This window comes from Phragmites australis, chromosome 14, assembly GCF_958298935.1.
Source record: "Phragmites australis chromosome 14, lpPhrAust1.1, whole genome shotgun sequence".
In the NCBI taxonomy this organism is placed as follows: domain Eukaryota; kingdom Viridiplantae; phylum Streptophyta; class Magnoliopsida; order Poales; family Poaceae; genus Phragmites; species Phragmites australis.
The window spans coordinates 20,733,991-20,751,865 of record NC_084934.1 but is presented as its reverse complement, the minus strand read 5'-3'; the positions used below and the strand labels follow the sequence as shown (position 1 = coordinate 20,751,865).

At 38.8% G+C, this 17,875-nt stretch overlaps 1 protein-coding gene across 6 annotated transcripts; it reads right to left on the bottom strand.

The window, feature by feature from the left end:
- Nucleotides 1-4,595: 4,595 nt before the first annotated feature.
- LOC133891480 (uncharacterized) lies at nt 4,596-8,064 on the bottom strand. 6 transcript variants are annotated; one of them, XM_062332196.1, is made up of 10 exons: nt 7,713-8,064; nt 6,886-7,125; nt 6,601-6,754; nt 6,438-6,524; nt 6,227-6,354; nt 5,988-6,084; nt 5,693-5,770; nt 5,357-5,582; nt 4,940-5,163; nt 4,596-4,838 (listed from the first exon to the last, which is right to left on the bottom strand). In XM_062332196.1, exons 2-10 carry the CDS (start codon nt 7,077-7,079, stop codon nt 4,800-4,802), a joined length of 1,227 nt encoding a protein of 408 aa, XP_062188180.1. In that variant the 5' UTR covers nt 7,080-7,125; nt 7,713-8,064; the 3' UTR covers nt 4,596-4,799. The 6 variants fall into 6 exon arrangements, with proteins under 6 accessions (XP_062188180.1, XP_062188179.1, XP_062188178.1 ...); XM_062332195.1 differs by having other exon boundaries at nt 6,886-7,109; XM_062332194.1 differs by having other exon boundaries at nt 6,886-7,101.
- Between the last annotated feature and the right edge of the window lie 9,811 nt (nt 8,065-17,875).

Below are 17,875 nucleotides of genomic sequence, written 5' to 3'. Positions count from 1 at the left end.
GAAGACCGACAGTGATACTATTACTGTCAGTTTTTGTTATCAACCGACGGTGATAACAACATATCACTGCTGGTTTGTTTTTTCTTAAATCGGCAGTGATACTGTTTTTCTTATGAACCGGCAGTGAAAATAGTATCACTGTCTGTTTTAATTGATCTGGTAGTGATGAGGCACCAAATAAAACCATTTCTATATAGTGACAACCTTGACTTGACAGTCAAAAAGTCTGCATCTATATGTCCACTGTCACATGCATACAAGACCTTAAATTAGTCGACCTTTCTTAATGGTCTAAAGACAGTCTACCTTTCATGAATGAGCGAAAAGAACAAGCTTGCAGATGAGAACCATTCAAATGAAATGCGAATATTACTAATCAGTTACTCAACCTTAGCTTATGAAAGTAGTATTATATTGTTCACTCGTATCTTACAAACGAAATCAAGTTTTATCTTGAAATTCATATGGTTGCATAATATGATCACCTGACATGCATATACTGTTCTATTAAGAAACTTTTCAAAAAAAATTGTATGCACGCTTTGTTTAGTGTTTTTTAGAAACATCAGTATACAACTCGTAAACACACTCACACAGAGCCTACTGAGACTGAATATGTGGAATTTGAAAATTGATCAAGTCACTACATATGTCTTATTATCATTCCTACCATAAAAAAAATCCGTCTTAGTGAGACATAAGGAGCAAACATAAGGTTTAATCTCTTATAGGTACAAGCCCTCATGGATACACCATATCTATTCTACCTTTCAAATGGTTTAAACAAACTCGATCTATCTCGAACGAAAAGGACAAGCTGCAAATTGCAACCAATTTCAAAAGGAAAGTGAGAATAGTTTGTCCACCCTAGCTTATCCATAGTACTGCTCGTAGTATTAGTAGAAAAAGTCATCACGATGTCGACACTATATTAACATTCCAACAAAAAAAATCCAATTGTCACTGTTTTTTCGCTGCCCAGTATTCAGCCGTGTGCCCGTGTCCTTGCACGCAGCATGTAGAGGAAGCTTCACTCTACCTTCCTGTAGTTGGCCACGCACGTTTTCAGTGCAGTGCATAGATTAGTCGTACGAACTAAGCTGGCAAAGCGAAGTGCTTTAGGTACAGTCATCCGCATGCTTATCATATTAGGTACAGTCATCTGCATGCTTATCTCTCTGAAAGGATCGAGAGCATAGTTAAAGCTGGTGTATGCTGCTGTTATTAATTGACCCGTTTGATCATCGGTTACATAATGTTTCTTGGGATAAATGCAAAAACCCCCCCAAAAGTCACTTGGATTTTGACTTTCCCCCCCAAAAGTTGTTTTGTTGCAAAAAAACCCCCAAAGGTTTGATTTTGTTGCAAAAACACCCCTAAAAATTCAAATTTTTTTAAAACAAATCACAAAAAATTCTAAAAAAAACTAGAGACAATTATAAGACCTTTTGTGAAATTTGTTTTCAAAAATAATATCCTTTGCATCATATTTCATAGAGAGTAAGTTTGAAAAAAAAGAAAAACGTGCAACTCATTTATTAATTCGAGTTAAATGCATAGTTAATTATTTACTAATCCAAAAATCATGAAACAAAATTTTTTAGTCTTCTTACATGATCCTCTATCTTGTAAAAATACATGAAATCTTGAAATAGTTATTGTAACGTGCAGGATTCAGTAAATGGGTTGCAGATAGATTAATTCATAACTAATCCATAACACCCCCAAAATTAGTGAAACCACTTTTATTAGTTTACTTAAACAATTATTTGTGTAGGAAAAATAATGGTAGACATGACAAAGTTAAAATAACATGAGTTAATAAATGAGCTGCACATTTTTCTTTTTTTTCCAAACTTCCTCTCCATGAAATATGATGCAAAGGATATTATTTTTGAAAACAAATTTCACAGAAGGTCTTAGAATTGTCTCTAGTTTTTTTTAGAATTTTTTTAATGATTTTTTTATTTTTTTGAATTTTTAGGGGGTTTTTTCAACAAAGTCGAACTTTTGGGGGGCTTTTTGCAACAAAACAACTTTTGGGGGGGAAAGTCAAAATCCAAGTGACTTTTGGGGGGGTTTTTGCAGTTTTCCCATGTTTCTTTCATCCTGGGATTAGTTAAAGCTGGTGTATGTTGCTGCTGTTATTAGACCGTCTTCAACCATATTTTTTTTCATTTTTCCGTTTTCGATTCCCTTCTCCGTTTCTATTTCTTTTATTTTCTCTCATCTTCAACAACTTAATTTTGAGAGGAATCGCGAAAGGAAATGAAAGAAAATCTCGTCCCGAAGGGAATGATCTTGAGAATCATTTCGTGACGGAAACCGTAAAGTAAAACTATTAGAGCACTAAAAAACAAAAATCACTTCACGACAGGATTTTCTTCCCAAAAAAAAATCCTTGAGATGGCCTTAATTGACCCGTTTGATCATCGGTTATATAATGTTTCTTTCATCCTGGGATTAGAATGCGACATCCTGGGCCTTATTCCGGCCCAATCCACAGAGGAAATCCAGCCCATGGAAACCCCTCCCGGGCTGGCCTGCAGTACTGCAGGTTCATTGGGTTGGGGCCAGAGGAGTATTAGAGTCGTAAAATTTTAAAACGGATGTATATTAATGATTTTTTGATTTTAAAAATAAAAAATAAAAAGGTCTTCTACGTTGTGGGAAAACTGAGAACTTGAATGTGCAGCTACAAATTCAAACTTCCAGCCGCGAAATTCTGATGCTCACGTCACATGTGACCTGAGGTAACAGAACGCTCACAGCCTCATGTTGAAGAATGGAAGGGTAGCAAAAATTTTAAACTTACGTTTCATTTACTTTCTTGAAATCCTGTAAACCAGCCAACCTGCAGGCAGAAGAACGGAACTTCTCCTGGAGATGCAATATTTCAGAGCAAAACAAAGTTTCATGCGAAGAATATGCACTTCCATGATTGTCATCGTCACAACTGAAGAGTGGGAAAAAAAACTCTTACCTGCATATACTCCACCTGTTGGCTATTTCTGTACTGTTACCTTCCTGCAATATACACAAGTGGTTCACCAGTTTCTTTTTTTTTTCTTTAACCGGATCCCTTCCCCGGAACCTTCTTTGAAGGCCAGACTGGGACGTGCGACACTAGGGATCGAACCTCGGTAGGCTCAGCTGCTCCCTACAGCTTTGCCATCGAGCACCATGCTCGTTCGCGGGTTTGCCAGTTTCTTGTACAGTATAACTGCAAATCCACAATTGTCTTGCTCAAGTATGGTCACAACTGAAGGTCAAACTGCAAATCCACTTCAGCAAGACAGAAATAGGGAATCCAAGTGGAAGATCAAGTAGCCAAAAGTCAGATTAACTTGCAAGTATCTTTCATAAAGAGTGCACAAGCTACAGATTTCCCGTTTAACTTTCAAGTTTCTTTCGCAAACAGAGGAAGAAGAAATAGTCATGAAGAGTCCTTGAAATATCCCCAATATAACAAGTTTGACACGTCTGGTTTCTGTCTGATCGCATGGATACTTATTATAAACACATCCACCACCGCAAGATCATGACTACTTCATACAAAACTTGTTATTACTTACAGAGGTAGCTGTGAGTAGGGACGTGGAAGCCTGGCTGGGTAAGGTGCGCGCGGGGTTTCTGTTCGTGATAGATTTTCCGGTAACAAGGTGGTATTTTCTGGTTAGAAGTGATAGATTTTTTGGTTGCAGAAGTGAACTTGTGACTTTTTTCGGTTGTGGGAGTCAACCTGCTTCTTTTTCCGGTTGCAAGAGTGAACGTGCAACTTTTTCCGATTGTGGGAGTGAACCTACAACATTTTCCAATTGCGGGAGCGAACTTACAACTTTTTCCGGTTGCAGGAGTCAACCTATGACTTTATGTGAACATACAAATTTTTCCGGTTGCAAGAGTGAACCTACGGCTTTTATCGGTTGCAGGAGTAAACTTGCGACTTTTTCCAGTTACAAAAGTAAACTTGCAACTTTTTCCGGTTGCACGAGTGAACCTACAGCTTTTTCTGGTTGCGGCGAAGTTGGTTCAGGCTACTTGATCTAGGTATCGTAAATTCGTGGTGTGTGTATATATGTATGTATGTATGTATGTATGTATGTGTGGGTGTGTACATGTCTTTTCATTCCTTCCTCTATTCTTTTGTATTGTTGGTTTCAAAATACTAGCCCTGATTATGGTTCCTGAACAATGACTTACTCAAAATATGTTAATCTGGTACTCTTTTCAAAATACTTGCTGCTCACTGGAAATGTGCTGGCACCCTGAACCTGAATAGCTAAATGAGTTCTAATTAAATCCCTGTAACGTAATGGAATAATTCATCTTCTACATGGCTCTTGATAGGTCCAGGAATCAAGACAGAGCAGTTACATTTTCTTCCAAGTACTTACACAACAAAGAAAAAAAATACATCAAAATGGCTTGTAGTGATGGCCATGATTTATTTGCTGGAACTTGATCGGAGAGAAAGGCACAGAGCAACCAAAGGAAATAGTAGTAGAGTATATTTGATTGACACACTAAGAGAGGAAAGGGGAGAACTGCCAAATAAGGATCACCTTATGCTAAATTGTGGGGCACATGTACAGTTTTTCATTTCAATAAATCTTTATTAAGACGAGCCTCGAAAAATGTCCATTAAGTTGCAGTTGCAAGCATTTATTTCACATCAACTGAGCAGTGAAGTAAAAGAACATAGCCTAGCCAAAATGATACAATGGTTACACTAAATATGTGGAGATAAACGGTAGTGTCTTGAAGTTGCCAGCCATAATTCTCCCGTAATTGCGGACTCACAACTTCACCGTCGAACTAGGTTGAAGAACAACATGCTGCAAAGCATTCAAGAATACTCTTTAGAAAATGCACTGACAGAAAAATTATTGTTGCTGGAAAGATTGCTGTTTTATTTTGTACGCATCAGAGATATTACCTTAACTTGGGTCCGGTTGTACGTGTATGTAACATGTATGAGCTCATCCATGGTCTGGATCACTGCAGGATATGAAAATTCCATACCTTCGCTATCCTCCAATGTCATTACTTCATCCCATGAATCGCCATCATTCATGGAGACTGCAAGTTTGAGCGTTCCTCTGGAGAAGGTGTTGTAGGCAAGCAGTACTCTTCCATCCTTCATCTTAACTCCATCAATACCTTCAGGTGAAAACTCCAGAGGTGTAAGGAGAAAGCTACCAAATGTTCTTCAGAAATTCATAAGTATGTCTTAAAATTTTCTGAAACTTCAGAGCATCAATTGATGTGCCCCCACCAGATATGGTCCCGAAAGAGCATTGAAATATCCCTATAAAAAGGGTACTGAAGCGAGTAGAAAGCTAATTAAGCTCACCAGAATTTGGGTTTGGAAGCTCAGTCTCGTGGACATAACTCCATGTCACACCTTCATCAACAGAATCGGCCATACAGACACGGCCTATTGTCTCAAATGATCGCAGCAACACTCGAATAGTCCCATTGGCAGTCTGGTAGGGAACTGGCTGAATCACCCCAAGTGTTTCACCTTCTATACATATAGGGCCATACTTCCGCCATGTTCGACCCGCATCTTTTGTAACCTTTGTTGATGAAAATTTGTTACTTGTTAGAACCATGATGCATGATGCATATAGGGCCATACTTGATGTCAACTTTTACATTATTCACAAGAAATGAAATATATGGCTACCTCAAGCCATGCACCCCAAGAGTTCCAGCTTTCAACTGATGACCCACATAGTAGGCGCCCATCTTCAAGCAAGAAAGGCTGCACTGGAGAAGTCACATTAGGAACCGTTTTAATCAATTTGTGCAGAAAACATATAGCATCATAATGGTTAATGTAAGGGCCAGCAAACTACTACTGACTTGTTGACGATCAGTAACAACTATGCTCTCAAAGTGTCAACCACTTATTTTATGAGAAAACTGCTGTGCTGTGCTAAGATGTGAGGCAAAGCAAAAGACCACAATTTTGGACATGCCTTGTTCTTAATAGGACCAAGGATACCAGGTGGCAGCTGCTCTCGCTCTGACCAGGTTATGCCACCATCAAACGATCTTTTCATGGCACCACTCCACCTGAACGAGTTACGTATAGCATCAGATCATTACATTGGTTCATTTCAATTTTGTGACAGCCTGCTCAATCTTGGGGTTCTCTTGCCATTTGAATCAGGGATAAGAGGCCAAAGATTGTAAATAATCTAAATAAAGGTCTTACTTCTGGACTTCTTGACCAATCTTGTAGAAGAGAAGCAGCTCACGAGAGGGAAGCTGAAACAGAACGGGATTCCACATGGGCACCCCATCCTGTTCATCAGCCACTTCTGGAGGATGCCAATAGCCATCCTAAAAAAGTAAGGTTCTTAGTAAGAATTGCTCCACTAAGTAAAGAAACAAAAACATAAGCATATTGGATGGATTGAACCGACACTATATCTCTGCAACCAGATTTTGACATCCGGAGCGCCTTCCATGGATCCACCAAAATATGCGACCAAAAAATTTTCTTCTTCAACCTGACAAGTCAAAATTCACATAAGAGTAATTCTAATACTTTCTTTAAAAATGATGTTGCATCCGAAGGCCATGTACCTGTACAATAGTGGAAGCATGACAGCTATTGAATGGCGGACTTCCAGCAGGAAATATGAATTCTTCCTTCACAATGCTCCAGCCAGACGACACATTTGCAGTCATGTTGATAATGTTTTGGGTGTTTTCTTCAATCTTCTGTCCAATTTCTACCCTGTTGTCAGTCAGGTTAGTGACATGCTCTAAGGATGAATTATGAAGCCTATTTAAACACCAACCAAAAAGAAAAAAAAAATCTAGATGATATAGCTTCCTGAGGCTGCTGAAAGGAAAATCAGAACTTACTCCTGAACAAGTCTTGAACTGGGGCTGATCTCATGCAATGACCTAGAGGATACTATGGTGAAGTTGTAAGGTTTCTTGATCAAGAAAATCCTGAGTGGTGAATCAAAAATGAGGAAGAACAGGGAGAAGAGCAGTGCGCAGGCAATAGCGTTCAACATGAATTGTAACTTGCTGCAACTGCAGATGGTGAGCATTATCTTTTGCCGGTGCCTGTTCCTACAAGGCTGCAACCGGTTAATACTGAAGATACGTCACCTTATAGCTACAGTCCAGTTAGATTGACATAATGGAGTAAAACTGTACACAGTGAGAATTGCAAAGCGAGATAGCTGTACAATACCAAGTATAATACACCAACTAGTGAGATTTTTTAAAAAAACATAGTAATTTACTTCAGGAAGAAGGTAGAGTTCCAACATTTTTTTCTTAGAAGTTCATGTAGATCCTACTAAAATGGAGAATTTAACTCCAGACCACATTACAACTGGCATATCAACAAACAGTCTATCTTGCATAACATTGTATGTATTATGAAAAAAATCACTTTGATGCTCGTATAACCGCCCCTGCGAATCACTCCATGGTCCATATCAAGAATTCCTTATCACCTAGAAAAGGAAAAAATGAAGAATTCCTTCACAGAGCCACGGAGGCACATTTCATTCCTCCAATAGTTACCGCGTAATCTAGGTAGGGTATTTGTAACCCAACCAAATACCCATGAATTACCCATACCTATTTAGGCCCGTATTACCCAGACCCAATGGAAACCAGGTATTCCCGAATGCCCAACCCAATGCGGGAAACGAGAGGGGGAGAGGGAGCACCAGAGTAATAGACGGCGTTCAGTTGCGGCGACTCGGGCTGGCGGCGCTGCAGCGAAAAGCTCGTGGCGGCGGGATGGGACTGTGAATTGGGGCCGGCGCCGGGCTCTCGTCGATGCCGGTGGTCACGGCGGCCGCAAGACGAAGCGGCTACGCCGCGGTGGCTCGAGTGCTCGACGGCTACGGCAGAGCTTCACAGTACGGCCAGGTAGATCGGCGCCTCGCGGACGTGGACCGCGAGCAGGAGCCAAGCCACGAGCTAGCGCACGGCACGACAGGGAAGGGAAGCTAGGGAGACGGCGGTGGGCCGGAGGCGCGCGGCGGCTGGTATAACGCGGCTCAGCGGCATGGAGAGAAGGGTATCGAATAAATAGATGATTTGCCATTAAAAATTTGATTTTAAATTACGATGCCATTATAAATCTATCTGAGTTAATGACTGTGGATTAAAATACCAAATAAATAAAACTACTAAAAAGAGAGACGGAGAGGGTGGAGCGCCAATGTCAATAGAGACAAATGGTTTTTAATTTTAATTGGTTTTGTGAAAAATGATTTCAGTTTGTGAATATAAGTAAATTATGCGGAAATTGGTGTTTACCCCCTTCGTATCCATGATACTTCATCCGTTTCGCAATAATTGCCTGATCTTCATATCTAGAGGCTAAATTTTAAGTAATATTTAGCATAATTGTATAAACATATGGTAATTAGGCAGACAACTTGTTTTGTTTATCTAATAAGATCTAGACTCGTCTAATTTCATAAAAAAAATTACTTAGCTCTCGTACCTCTGGTGTATGTGTGCGGAACAAATATTGCGGAGCAGGATGTAATAGTAATTAGTAAGGGATGGATGGTGGCTATCTAGCCATCTTGGGTTTTTTTTTTTCTTTGACGGGTGAGGCATCGAGCCAAATAGTGGCAGCTCTTAAGAGTAAAAAAAAAAAAAATAGTTCTCAAGAAAAAACGAGATGAAAATACACCTTATTGCCGCGTATATCTTGTACATATGCACATATTACGTATAAAGGGAGAAAGCTTGTTATTTGCATACCCAGTCCTATTTTTAGGTTGAGAAATGATTTTTTTTCTACATTTAGGGATGATGATGATCCTTTCCATAAGATGCACATCCGCAGGTTAACTCCTAATGTTTTAAGTTATTTTTTATATTGGCCTACTACGAAGTATGAACATTTCTAGTTTAAAATATTCTACTTCTACAAATGTCGATATTTAAACATTTTTATCGTGTTTCAACTCTGTATGTCAATTGCAAAAATCATGGCTACTATGAGTAACGTTGATGTCTAAACGGAGTGGATTATGACACTTAGAAATCTAAAATAAATTAACTTTAAAAATTTCACGAGATAAACTTATATTAATTTCTATTTAAATGTGCTCTAGGTTTATTTTAGTATGTCTACTCTACCACTCAAGAAGATTGTAACCTACTCTAGCAATGTAAAATTACAAGTATATAAATACAGAAATATAAATAAGGTAAAGAGATAAACTCGACACAAGATATTTTTATCCTATGACATCGATGGCTTAAATGTCACCCCTAGTCTACGTTAGAGCTACATAAAGAATATGCTCCATGTCGTCAAGTCTCTTACAGTCACAGCTCTTGAGCTACTAAATCATCAAGACAAGGTCTCAAGCACAATGAGCCACCAAGACAAGGTCTCACCACTAGTCTCTCTTCCGGTCATTTGTCGTTGTGATCACTTTAGAGCTTGAGCCACCAAGGTAAGAGTCTCCACGTCCCCGTACACGTATCTTGCCACTGCTCCACACCAAATCGAAGGGTCAACAAGCTTGAGCTACCAAAACCCAAGATATCAGCGAGTAACCAAGACTCCAAGATAATGATATATCACTCGGTATAAGCTAAGATCACTTATTGATCTCTTCTTCAAGCTGCATTACCTAGCTACAACTTACTCTAGTTCTATAAGCACTAAGCACTAAGCACTATCTAATCTTATGCTTAATTACTTTGGATGATCATTTTAAATACTTTGGTAGCTTAGATGTCTTTTCAAGAGTATATGAGCTACCTATAGAGTCCAACAGCGTATCACACGTCAAATGACTGAGTGTAGAGGTATTTATAGCCTCAAACTCACCAACTAGCTATTTTTTTAACAGCTAAGAAAAGTTGTTAACAGCGGATGGTCCGGTAAGAACAGTAGTACTAACACCGGATCATCCAGTTAGTACAAACTCAGAAACTAACCGTTGGATTTTCACTCAAAGCCTCTGTAAACATTGGACACTCCGGTGTGCCTTCAAATCCATCACCAGACCTTCTGGTGAGTCATATTTAGCCATCAGAGCCTTTGCAGCCTCTCTGTGTAAAATACTCTCATGCATTCATACTGTGTTCATTCCATTCACACCGGACCATCCGGTGAGTTGAGCCTTATATTCTTCTCCTTAGAAATATTCCGGTGCAACTATCTCTATGACCACCGGACTATCCAGTAAGTTAATCTTCATTCTTTAGCACTTGCAATCGCCTCTACAAGAAATGCTCTGGTGTTATACTCCAGTATGCACAAAACAAGCACCGGACCTTCCGGTGAGTTGATCTTCAGTCTTCTACACTTGCATTCTTCTCTGCAAGAAATACTCCGGTGTTACCCAGTGCAGATCACTGGACTATCTGATGAGGTCCTCAACCTTCTCCCCTTAGTCAGAAATACTCTGATGAGTTCAACACATATAGCAATAGACTATCCGATGAGGCTATCAATCTTTGTGCACAATGCTCCGGTGAGTGCAATTTCCTCTGCACCGGACCTTTCAGTAAGGTCAATTCTCCAAGCACTTCTCTAATTTAGTTAAACTTTATCCTGACTACGGTAACTTCTTGATGTATTGCATCCATGAGACCTACTAATATTTATTCTTGACAAACATGTTAGTCACAATGACTATATTGTCATTAATCACTAAAATCACAATCATAACCTAACAGGGCCATTTTCGCTACAATCTCTCCCTTTTTGGTGATTGATGACAACACAACCAAAGCAAGTGGCAAATAATAAATGGTACCAATCGTAAAGAGCACAAATACTTATCACATTGCTTGGATAAATGTTCTTACAATTTAGTCTCCTTTGTTGTGACTTCCGCTTTCTTCATTGCCACTATCTCCCTTGATCGACCCATGCAAAAGCTTCTCCCACTTTGTCAACATAGATGCCTCATGTTGCTTCTTGTATCTTCTTCTTCTCCCCCTTTATTAACTTCGGCATTCCTAGATATCTTGTATCTTTATTTCTTGCTTTGGTCATCAAACTTCCCCTATTTATCAATAATCTCAAAAAAGGCTACAAACATAGATTGAACTCGAGAAAAAGCGTTAGAGCACATTGGAGAGAGCTTCATAAATCATAATCCAATGAAATAATACCAATTAAAAAAATATACCAATTATAAGGATATGGGGGCATTGATATCAATTGAAAAAGATAAGCAAGGATTATAATTTATGAAACTCACATGATATAATCTAAACTCCTTATTTATGTGTGCATACATATATGAGACCCACTTGTGAATACCATTTATTGGAATATAGCAATATATGCACATCTAGACAACAAGTAGAGGTAGGAAGTTTAAATCATATCATGCATAGAGGTAGCTTTAATGTAAAAAATGAATTGACAATGATACCAATTAAAGCATTGCATATCTCCGGGGACGTGTTAATTTCTTCATGAGACTACAAAAGATACATCTAGCAACACATATTAATCTCACAATCACAATCTATAGGACATATTTCCCCTAAATATGTATATACAAGTGTTGAATACTTGCGAGACAAATACATTTGATATTAATAACAATATGAAGGGAACCCTATAGATTGGTTCATGGCACATAAAAGATTCTAATTATGAAACTAATGTCATGAAAAGAACCTACAACTAATAAACCATGTAGGTTGTTCATATGTTAAAGATAAACACAACAACCTACCATATGAAAACTAGGCATTGCAATAAATTAAAATATGCACATGCAATCCTAGACAAGGCAAATGGTTCAAAATATGAATAAAAGTCTAGCTATCATTACTTCATTACCTTTGGATAGGGATTTAGGTATATGATGATCATGATCTTCATCAAAGCGTACAATCTTATACACTTATCTTCTTTGTTTGAATCTTCACTCTATTTTGTGAGCCAAGTCTCCAAATCCCTATAGTCACGTCGTTCTTTAAGTCTTCTTTGGAATCCAAATCGATTGGGGCTTGTTCATGTTGGTGATGACTTTTTTCACCTAAATAGGTTAGTTCTATCCTCAATTCTTTCTCCCAACCATATGTGCAACTACTTTGTCATTATTCTTCTTATTGAGCTTGGAGTGGTTGCTCTTGGCCTTCGTTTTGTAGTTGAGTTTGGTGTAAATATTGGAGGTCTTGTTAGAGAGGTTCATTGGTTTCTTCTTCTCCTTAGTCTCATTCTTGACTTGCCTGCATTGGAAGGACTTGTAACCTTCTTGATGATATTTGAAGTATGTCACGGTGGACCCCTTCGTAAGCTTTTTCATTATGGTTGCACGGTTATCTTAAGGAGGTTGGACATGGTTCTTGTACTTTAATCTTGTCAAGTCCTTCTCGAGCTTTTATTTTCTTGCTTAAGCTCATCATTTTCTTATGCAATGAGTTCATTAAATATTTATACAAGAACATTCTCAACACATATCTCATTACAAAGGAGCGAGCATGATATATCGATTAAATCATTACAAAAAGTAGACGCATCTATCTTAGGATTAAAATTAAATAGAGAGGTAGATTATTCCAAATGTGACTTAGATTGAGATTCAATGCACTCAAATTTTGCCATAAGCTCATCATGCTTCTTATTTAGCAAATTAAAATTTCTCAATAATTACTCATAATTAGAAACAAAGGTAGCATTAATGTCATTGAGGGTATTGAATTTCTTTAAGTTTTTTAGATTGTTATTTAAAGACCCTTTGTTGCTCTGTGATCAAATGAAAGAGTTCATCACAGAAAGGAGAATTCTTATCGAATTCATCATCACTTACATCACTTTCCATACCTTTAGTCATAAGGCACTTGTGTGATGATAGTTTGCGTGATAGCGACCTTGAGAAAAAGCTTTTTGTGGAGGAGTGGGTGGCGAAGCTCTCGTCACTTGAGTTTGAATCTTCATCTTCACTCACTCATTTTCTCATACTTGCAAATACTTTAGCTCTTCCCCTTGTCTCCCTCTTATCTTGTTCTTCTTCTTTTTCTTGATATGATTAATAGTTTTGATCAAGTTTTTCATTAAGATTCATTGATAAATCTTGGTATTGATCTTCTTGATGTTCTTCTCCACTTGAGAGATGATCTTGGTGACTTTAGGATCCATTTCTTCATCCATTTATGTGATTTGCCCTTCATCTTCATTGCTCTCTTTATCTTTAATTTCATCTTCGTCATCTTCGCTTGAGCTTGACTCTTACTCTTGCCTTTTCATCTTCTCTTTCATATGTGGGCATAGTGCTTGCTTGTTTGTGAGAGCAAGATTCTTGGTGTTAGATGAGAAAGAGGTTTCCATCCCCATGTTCATGGCCATCTCATGAGCAGTGATCTTGTCAAGCATATGACATGTAGTCATCTTCTTGATATCGTTATTATCGTAGATGATGGAGACTATCAACTTGTACTTTAGAACAAAAGCTTGAAGTATTCTTCTCACCACTTGATTATCGTCAATTGGTGTCAAACCTAGCTTATTAATCTCACTGATAAGAATATTCAAATGTGAGTACATGTCATTAGCATTTTTATGGGGTAGTTGTTTGATGCGATTGAGCTTAGTAACAAGCATATGATATTTCTCATTGCGCATATCCTTTGTGCCTTCACGTATTTCAATGAGACTATTTTAAATATCACGTGCATTGGTGAGATAATAAACACAAAAATGCATCAATATTTAAAGATGATAAAAGGATAGTCTTCGCCAATGCATCTAATTGCCTCTTCTTGTTGGTGACGCAAGGTCTCATCCCTTCCTCGGTAACTCTCCAAACATCTAGACCATTGGCTTGCAAAAAACAAGACATTAGAATTTTCCAACAAAGGAATTGTCATAAAAAAGTAGAGCACTATGATTATCCATCTCAACCCCGAACGTCGCAACTAAATGATGTAAAATCTATCAAGAGTACAAGGCCCTGATACCAATTGTAAGGAACGGTGACGTCCTAAAAGAGGAGATGAATTAGGATACTTAGAAACCTAAAATAAATTAGCTCCAAAAACTTTACATGATAAACTCATATTAATTTCTATCTAAATGTGCTCTAGGTTTATCTAGTGTGTCTACTCTATCGCTCAAGATGATTGCAACCTACTCTAGTGAGGTAAATTGCAAATATGTAAATACAGAAACGTAAATAAGGTACAGAGACAAACTTAACACAATGAATTTTTATCCCATGGTATCAATAGCTTGAATGACACCCCTAGTTCATGTTGGAGCTCTACAAAGGATATGCTTCCGGTCGCTAAGTCTCTTCCGGTCACGGCTCTTGAGCTACCAAGTTACCAAGACAATGTCTCAAGCACGATGAGCTACCAAACTACCAAGGCAAGGTCTCACCATTAGCTTTTGTTCCGGTCACTTGCCGTTGTGATCTATTCTTCAAGCTGCAGCACCTAGCTACAACTCACTCTAGTCTTATAAACACTAAGAACTATCTAATCTTGTGCTTAATTACCTTAGATGATTACTTTAAACACTTTGGTGGCTTGAATGTTTTCTTAAGTGTATATAAGCTTCCTCTAGACTCCAGCAGCATGACAAACGCTAAATGACTGAGTGGAGGGGTATTTATAGCCTCAAACCCACCAACTAATCGTTTTCCCAACGGCTCAGAAAAGCTGTTAACACCGGATGATCTGGTGCGAATAGTAGTACTAACACCAGATCATTTGGTGAGTACAAACTCAAAAACTAGCCGTTAGACTTCCACTCAAAGTCTCTGTGAACACTGAACACTCCGGTGTGTTTTCAAATCCATCACCGGACCTTCTGGTGAGTTATCTTTAGCCATCAGAGCCTTTGCAGTCTCTCTATGTAAAATGCTTCGGTGTATTCATCTGTTGTTCATTTCATTCACATCGGAACATCTGGTGAGTTGAACCTTTCTTCTTTTCCCCGGAAATGCTTTGGTGCAACTATCTATGTGATCACCAGACTATCCAGTGAATTGATCTTCATTCTTCAACACTTGTAGTCGTTTCTACAAGAAATGCTCCGATGCTATACTCTGGTGTACACAAAACAAGCACTGAACCTTCCGGTGGGTTGATCTTCAGTCTTCTGCACGTGTATTTTTCTCTGCAAGAAATGCTCCGGTGTTACCCAGTGCAAATCATCGGACTATCCAATGAGGTCCTTAGTCTTCTCCCCATTTGTCAGAAATACTCTGGTAAGTTAAACTCACAGAGCACCGGACTATCTGATGAGGCTATCAACCTCTGTGCACAATGCTCTGGTGAATACAAACTCCTCTGCACCGGACCTTATGGTGAGGTCAATTCTCCTGGGACTTCTCCAATTCAATCAAACTTTGTCCTAACTGCGGTGGCTTCTTGATGTATCGCATTCATAAGACCTACTAACATACATTTTTGACAAACATGTTAGTCACAATGATATGTTGTTATTAATCACTAAAATCACAATCATAGTTTAATAAGGCTATTTTCGCTATAGCTCCGCATTTGGTAAAAACACTCTCGTGGTTTGATAGCTACATCCGAACATATGCTTTGCTCTTTCATGCAAATTGAGTTATAGTTGGTTGGGATTAAAAGTGCATCTAGGCTCCTAAGTGGGTTTTGGTGATAATGACAAACAATTAAAGAACTAATGAGGGTTATATGGACAGGTGTGATTCCATCAAGTGAAAATTCGACGCATGGTGACCCCTAAAGGAAAAAGGAATGCGGCACATGGATCTTATAGTTTTAAATTATTTTATTGTTTTGAAATTGAGTTTAGGATGCCATACTATTAAGGGGATACAAAATTACTTGTTTGCGTAGAAACAGCACTCATGAGAGACATCGAACACAAGTCTTGCACCCTTGTTTGCCCTAATTCTTTTGAACTGAGAAAATGCGGAGGGTCTGCATAGCTGTGCGGAGGATCCGCACTTTAGCTGCTTTGGGTTAACTGCGAAGGGTCCGCACTTTCCAGGAGTAACGGCTAATTTTTGAGAGTGGAGTATTTATACTCCACACCTTTTCAATCCAAGTGCAACCATGCATTCATTTTCGACCTAACCTGAGACAAGAAGCTCTAGTTCATTCAAATCTCCCCTCTCCAATCCACTTTGTGATTCTTGGTGAAATCTTTGGTAGGATTAAGTGAGAGAAAGGAGTAGTGCTAGTGAGATACAAATCCATCCTTTGAGCACTCATTTTCTTCTTCAAGCCGATGATTTCGTGTTTGTTACTCTTGGTGGTTCGTCCACCTAGATGGCTAGGCGTCACCCGTTGAGCTCCCAATCTTATGGTGAGTCCCGGGAAGTTTGTATTACCCTTGCAATTAAGTAAGTAACCCTAACTTGATTTTTATGGTCGCTTGGGTGAGAAAATGGTAGAAAGAGATCTGGCTCTTTGTGAGCTCCTCAACGGAGACGTAGGAATTTCTTAGTGGAGTGGCCGAACTTCGGTGAACAAATCTTTGTATCTCATTTGTCAATTTATTGTGATTTGTTTTAGTCCCTAGTTTCCATTGATTTTTAAGGTTTTAACCCGATCTATCTCTTTGTAAGGTTTGAGCTGCAGATACTTGGATATACAGGTTGAAAAACAACCTCTGTTGCTTGATAATTTGTGGATTTTATACTCGTTGTCTTTGCATAGGCATCAATTTAAGTTTCTCTAGAAAGTCTAGAGTATCCGTATATTTCTGCGAAACTGGACAAATCTGCGGAGAGTCCGCATTTGTTTTAATCCGTTACATTCAAATTGTTAAATATTCAGATTTCGCCTATTCGCCCTCTCCCCTTCTAGACGACATTTCAAGGATCCTTGTTATGGAATATGCCTACCTGGTTTCGAATTTTAGACTCAACACGGGTGCTTGTAGTTTCCTTGAGATTAAATCCCAAGAAAAAGATAGTACATGCATGCATGATTACATTCAGTGGCCTAAGCGCGTGAACCGCTACGCGAGAGTGTGTTGGCCCCTCCTGGTGGTGTGTTTGTTAATTTTGCTCCTCATCTTCATGAACCCTAGGCCTAGAAGGAAGAAATAGGAAGGCATGGAAATGACCCATGAGAAGTTTACACCGTGTGGGATGTGGGCCTGACTATTGTTGTGGTTCTTCGGCTCTTAAAATGCAGGAATTCAGAAGTGTATAAACCTGACAACATGGGGTACGGTAGAGTTAAGTTCGGGTGCGTCTATGAAGTCATCTTGCTACTCTGAAAAGATAGAAGTAAGAGCAAAATCCTATCTGTTAATCAGCACAAGCATTATAAAGACATCGACACGGATTACACGGAGAAGTAACCTAATCAATCTCAATCGTGCATCAAAGTGAAGGGCACATGACAGCAATGCATTCGGTTGATATTTCCCTTTCCTTCTATATAAAGTTCTAAACATCACAATGTAAGGCTCAGCCTAACAATACATTCGGGCGTTTGGTTGACACGAAAAAAGAGAGGACAGTTTTTTTTTTGTGAAAGAAAGAGAGGACAAATTCAAAGGGGCTCAATATGGATTGCTAAGAAGATATTTTCCTTTTGAAATGCTGAGAAACTGTAATGATCGAGGTTTTGCCCTCGAACGCTAAATTGCTCTGTCTTCTCTACGCTCTAGCCGCCTTTTTGCAATGACTTCTCTAGCACTTACCTACTAACTGAATGTCATTGCGAGATTAAAATTGACCCCTATTCTTTTCCCCTCCTGTACGTCCACTGCAGAATTCGGACGATTGGTGTTTGCAAAACTTTCCTCACTAGCGTTGATCTGTATCTTGTAAAAAAAAAATTAAAGAGCGACCATCAGTACTGCTGTCTAAAAGAAAAAAATCTGAAGTGGCAACCACACGCTCGGCTGAAACTTACGAAGCACCGCAGGCAGATA

Bases quoted from the DNA above. Each gene is read 5' to 3' on its own strand.
- LOC133891480 (XM_062332196.1), bottom strand. From the start codon at position 7,079: ATGCTCACCATCTGCAGTTGCAGCAAGTTACAATTCATGTTGAACGCT. The intron at 6,085-6,226 runs GTAAGACCTTTA...TAACTCGTTCAG, and splicing joins ATTGGTCAAGAAGTCCAGAA to GTGGAGTGGTGCCATGAAAA. The intron at 5,771-5,987 runs GCATGTCCAAAA...TCTCCAGTGCAG, and splicing joins TTGGTCCTATTAAGAACAAG to CCTTTCTTGCTTGAAGATGG.